Source organism: Theropithecus gelada, chromosome 1 (assembly GCF_003255815.1).
Source record: "Theropithecus gelada isolate Dixy chromosome 1, Tgel_1.0, whole genome shotgun sequence".
Lineage (NCBI taxonomy): Eukaryota > Metazoa > Chordata > Mammalia > Primates > Cercopithecidae > Theropithecus > Theropithecus gelada.
In genome coordinates this window covers 52,111,675-52,117,417 of record NC_037668.1, presented here as the reverse complement: position 1 = coordinate 52,117,417, position 5,743 = coordinate 52,111,675, and the positions used below count along the sequence as shown (strand labels likewise).

Here is a 5,743-nt window from a genome sequence, read left to right as displayed (position 1 = left end):
TAACTGAAATAGTTTATCTGGTTGGCAGGGTACTAGATAATGACCCTAAAAATGTTTTAACTTGGATCTTAAATCCGGTTAACTCTTGTATTTAAGGAATTGTAGGCAGTGTATTAAAAACTCGCCCCTCTCCCAGAACTTTAACAATACCACAAGCAAACTTCATGTTAAAATTTGCTCATCAATCACCTTACTCTTTTATTTATTGGAACTCCTTTCCACAGAAAATATTTGACAAAAGTCGGAACAGACTTTCACTTGTCTCAAAACACTATTTCTTGCACTGCAGAAAATACTGATATTTACTACAAAATACTTTGATGGAAATTACAAAATGGACCGTTCATAAGCAGTTTGCAAATTCGATACGCTAATCTGAAACTATCATTCCAAAATAAATATCTTACTGTTTGCCTAAGAACAGTTGGTTCTTGGGGGACAATATTCTACCATGCTTGGGGGATAATATTCTACCATGAACAAATGCTTGGGGGATAATATTCTACCATGACGAAAAACTCGTTGGCGTATTTAAAGCCAATTAAAGAAGGATTTCAATGTTCAATTCGGAGTGTCCAAAGTTATTTTTACTAAAGTTCTGGCCTTCCCCTCTTCCAATTTTTCCTTTGAAAACACACAAACTGTAAATTACATGCTCTAAAGAGAAGAAAGAGCTAACGTGTATTTCAGAAAACGGAGATATTTGCTTAGACCAACTAGTTTCTATATGGTTTCATTCTGCATTAACAGGTTGCAAGCCCGGAGAGACCCATGGTGCTCAACTCTAGTCCCATGTCCCTTCTAGATCTTGACCTAGTGCTTATTTCCTACAGGAGGGGAATGTGAGACACACAGGCTCCAGCACGACCCTGATAAAGTGTGGGCCCCGAGAACTAACTACGACGGAGTAACTTCCCTGCCTGCAGGCGATGAGCAGACGACGCTGGCAGAGCCTAGTTAAGAGTCACCTTTAGCCAGCGGACTCCAAAAGTAAAAACACGACGGTGGCGGGTGGTGAGCGATGTGGAGGGCGGGAAGGAGTTGAATCACTCCATAACCTGCCTCCATATCCGCGCATAGTTTTCGTTGCACCCTCTACCCTCACAGAACCTTAAATTCACATTGTCCCAACAAGTTATCTACGTCCCCCTCCCTGAAGGGATATCAAATTGGGCGGGAGCTCCCGCGAACCCTGACCTGGCCCATCCACGAAGGCTTAGGACCTGGAGGGAGAACGTTGGGAGCGGCGCGGGGGCGCTTTTTCAAAAAAAGCCGCTGAATGCTGCTTCCTGTCCTCCTCCTCCTAAGTTGCTCTCCCAAGATGTACCCCCAAACCATATTCTCCCAGCCCTGCTGCCGCCAGTGACCTCAGGGCTTCCCTTTGGCCTCCCACTCGGGACTTCCTCCTCCGGCTCCGCTAGGCCCCAGGACCCGGCGGCACGCACGGCGCTCGGCCTACAGGCCCCGCCAGGCAGGCGGGCAGCGAGGTACCATCCCGGCCCATTCCCGCCGCCATTTTCCGGCCACCGTCGCCGCCGCGTAAAGGGGACCATTCCGGAGGAGGAGACTGCGCAGGGGCGCACCGGTCTCCGCCGCAGCGCGGGGGGGGCGGTGTGCGCCGGCACTGGGAGGAATCCTTAGGATCTCTGAAGCCTCCCCTCGCTGGCCACCCTGTCCCAAGCTAAGGGCTCCTACCAGGCCTTACCGAGAAGCCCCTGGCCTCACCCCAGCGCCCGGCGCCTCTACTTACGCGGAAAAATCCCGCGTCCATCTTGCCGCCTCGCTCGGAGATCGCTCCCTATCCCAAGATACACCGCGCCGCCGCGACGGAGGGCGGGACCGGCGGAGGGAAAGCCGAGCGCCGGGACGCAGCGCGCGCCGTTGCACCCGCCCCCTCCGGCCGACACGAGGCCGCGCCTGCTCAGTGAGCCGAGAGCCCGCCACGCGTGCGCACGAGCGCCAGGGGGGCGGGCTTCTGTCAGGCCCTAGGCTCCCCGGTAGGCAGTGGAGGAGGCGAACCTGACGACTGCAGCCAATGGGAACAAAAGGGAGGGCCGTCGAGTCGCCCCGCCCTGCAAATCCTTTTGTGGCGCGTGACCATCCTTGTTCGCGCAATGTGACGTGAGCCATCCTTCGACCCGTAGTGGGAGAGGCCTGGCATGCCGGAGTTCCATGCAGCGATTGAAGAGAAAGGCTGTTACCTCAGAGTGACGCGGGCGAGGCGGCCCGTATGCCGACGAGAGGCCTGCGCCCTCCCTTTCGTTGTGAAAGTTGTGATTGTGTGGATTTTACGCGTTTACCAGACGAGAGAGGATTGGCTGTAAAGCGGTCGAGCTTGGGAGCAGACATGAAATCTGCCTTGTAGCCCCGCTTGCTCGGCCTTTGGAGGAAGCTGGAAGTGTCCAGTAGATGAGTTACGGTTTCGGCGGCCCCGTAACCACGCCGCGGGGCAGGACGCCCGCGAGAGAGCCGTGGTCCTCGGGCTCTGCCTGGGGCTCTCCCCGGCCAGGGTCTCGGACTCCGAGAAGCACCAGCTTCCTCGCAGCGCCTCGCCTGGCCGCCCTGGTGCCTCTGGTCTGGCTGCGAGGGCCTCGGGTTGGATGTGCACTGCTAGGTTTTCTTATTGTTTTGAAAATTATGTTATCTAATAAAGCAGAGACGGGGGTCTCGCTCTGTTGCCCAGGTTGGTCTCGAACTCCTGGCCTTCCCAAAGTGCAGGGACTTAAGGCCTGAACCACCGCGCCCGGCCCCACTCTGCCAGCTTTTCCGCAAGCGCTTCTCGCCCTTCTCGCTTCTCTTTCTTGGACGGAAAGCAGGCGTCCCTTTCTCAGAAAGGCCTTCTCCGGCCATCTTTTGTATCGTTCCCGCCCCCATACACACTCACGCTTTCCTTTTCTCTTTTTTTTTCCGCGGCACTTAGCCCACCTGAAAGTATGTATGTGTTTGCTCTCGTGACTGGAGACACCAAGCTGTGTGCTGGCGACATCCTTGCATCTCCAGCTCAGACTTCTCTCCTGACCGTCCCACGTGCCCAAGCTGAAATCCTGATTCCTTCGCCCTCCACCAAAACCACAAACAAACGACCTGCCCTTGCCAGGGTCTTCCCTGGCTCCCGCAGACCGCAGTGGCTTTCCTTTGGTGTAGGACGCAAGCCTGTGTTACTCTTGACTGCTTTTCTTTACTTTGGCTTTCAAACCATCAAGAAACCCTCCCTGCTGTCCTCGTGGTTCCAGGCACCATCGTGTCTTCCCTGAACTGCGCTGACCCCCTTACTGGTCTTCCTGCTTCCACCTTTGCCACTCAGCATCTATTCTAAATGTAGCCAGCAGGTTAGTTATGTTAGAAAACCTTCATCAGACCCTTTTCTCAAAACCCTCCAGCAGCCTCTCATTTCTGTTAGAACAAAAGCCAAAATCCTTCCTGATGCACGTTATTTCTTCGTTGATGTAATCTAGAATGCTCTACTTCTAGATATCTTTTTTTTTTTTTTTTGAGACCGAGTCTCGCTTTGTCGCCCAGTGGCGCGATCTCGGCTCACTACAACCTGTGCCTCCCGGGTTCAAGAGATTCTCCTGCTTCAGCCTCCATAGTAGCTGTCTATCGGTGCGCGTGCCACCACGCCCAGCTAATTATTGTATTTTTAGTAGAGGTGGGGTTTCTCCATGTTGACCAGGCTGCTCTCGAACTCCCGACCTTCAGTGATCCTTCCGCCTTGGCCTTCCAAACTGCTGGGATTACAGGCGTGAACCACCGTGCTGACCTACTCCCGGATATCTACTGGGCAAACTTAAAGTCCTCCCCACCGCCCCCCTGCAGATGGGGTCTTGCTGTATCTGCCCAGGCTGGAGTGCAGTGGCAGGATCTCGGCTCACTGCAACCTCCGCCTCTCGGGTTCAAGGAATTCTCCTGCCTCAGTCTCCCGAGTTGAGAGGTGGGATTACAGACACCCGCCACCAAGTCTGGCTACTTTTTTTATTTGTAGTAGAGATGGGGTTTCACTATGTTAACCAGGTGGGTCTGGAACTCCTGACCTCGTGATCTGCCTGCCTTGGCCTCCCAAAGTGCTGGGATTATAGGCGTGAGCTACCGTGCCCGGCCTGGGCAAACTTAAAAGTTCTTACTCAATTGTCACTGAGGCCTAACCTGACTTCCTTGCTGGAAGTTGCTCGGATATCCTCTCTACATCCTGATGCCCTTTACTATTTTTTTTTTTCCGTAGCTTTTATCACCTTATAATGTGCATTCACCCAGGCTGGAGTGCAGTCACGTGATCTCGGCTCACTGCAGCCTCTGCCTCCTGGGCTTAAGCCATCCTCCCACCTCAGCCTCAGAAGTAGCTAGGACTACAGGCCCGCACCACCATGCCCAGCTAATTTTTGTATTTTTTGTAGAGATGGGGTTTTGCCATGTTGCCCAGGCTGGTCTCAAACTCATGAGCTCAAGCGATACCTGACTTGGCCTCCCAAAGTGCTGGGATTACAGGTGTGAGCCACTGCGCCCAGCTGTTTAACCTGTTTTTAATGTTTATTGTCTGTTCCTCACACTAGAATGTAAGTGCCCTAAAGTCAGGGCTTACTGTTTTGTTCATTCATGTGTCACTAGAAAAGTGACACATGGCATGGGTGCAGTAAACATTTGTTCAGTGAATGAAGGCTTTGTCAGACCGCCAAAGACAGGGAAGTGACAGGCCTCCACGGAACAACCACTTGACCAGATGGAAACTATGAAATCACAACACCCCACATCTCCCTGACTATTCTCTATGGTTCTGATTAGTCATTCTGTTTTAGGCTTCCTTCACTGTCTCTGTCTGTTTGCTGTCAATCCTATAAGTGTTGGTTTTTCTGGTAGTTCTGTCATTGACTATTTTTTCCCTCAACAAAGGTGCCCTCTCTGACCTCTCTTGGTTTTGATTACCTTTCATATTTCAAACCTGTGTATCTCAGGCACAGGTCTGCTCTAGACATATATTTTCAACTTCCTGCTCACCTGTTCACTTGGATGTCCCATAGGCACCTCAAACTCAACATGCCCTAAACTGAATTCATTTTCATCCACTTGCCTTCAACCTTACGGTTTCCCATTCTCAATGAATGAGCCCACCTTTCTTTCTATCATGATTCTTCTCTCTTCCTCACACTCTAAAACCAACTCTTGCCTTTTCACCTCTCTTAATAGCTTATGCCTCCCTCTCTTCATCCCACACTTCTAAATTGCAGCCACAATAAACTACAGATGCTTGTCTGATTATGAACAGATTTAGGTTTCAAATGGCAATTTCTTAATCTATATATTGGTAAGCCTAAAATGACTAAGAGATGATTCATATGGCACCTCTTCATCAAGCCTTTTCTGAACAACCTTCCAAAAAGGACATCCTCAATCCCCTAACTCTGTCCTACCTTTATTTTTTCCTTCTTTCTTTGCTTTTGGAGATAGGGTCACTCTGTAACCCAGGCTGGAGTGTGGTGATGCAGTCACAGGTCATTGCAGCCTCCTTGATTTCCCCAGCTCAAGCAATCTTCCTACTTCAGCACCCCGAGTAGCTGGGACTACAGGTATGTGCCACCACACTCAGCTAATTTTTAAATTATATTTTAGAGACGGGGGCTTTACTGTGTTGCCCAGTCTGGTTGTGAAGTCTTGGGCTTAAGTGATCCTCCCACCTCAGCCTCCCAAAGTGCTGGGAGTCATGAGCCACCATGCGTTTTCTTTTCTTTTCTTTTCTTTTCTTTCTCTCTTT

General features: G+C 51.2%; 1 protein-coding gene across 4 annotated transcripts in view; it reads right to left on the bottom strand.

The window, feature by feature from the left end:
• Nucleotides 1-2,079, bottom strand: part of SRRM1 (serine and arginine repetitive matrix 1) — a 30,489-nt gene extending 28,410 nt beyond the window's left edge. For 3 of the 4 annotated variants that reach the window (XM_025390188.1, XM_025390179.1, XM_025390168.1), the window contains exon 1: nucleotides 1,751-2,079. In XM_025390188.1, the coding sequence (XP_025245973.1) occupies nucleotides 1,751-1,771 (21 nt within the window). In that variant the 5' untranslated portion in view covers nucleotides 1,772-2,079. Of the gene's footprint in view, nucleotides 1-1,367; nucleotides 1,536-1,750 lie in introns of those variants that run through there. The other variant, XM_025390196.1, reaches the window with a different exon arrangement.
• Nucleotides 2,080-5,743: the final 3,664 nt, after the last annotated feature.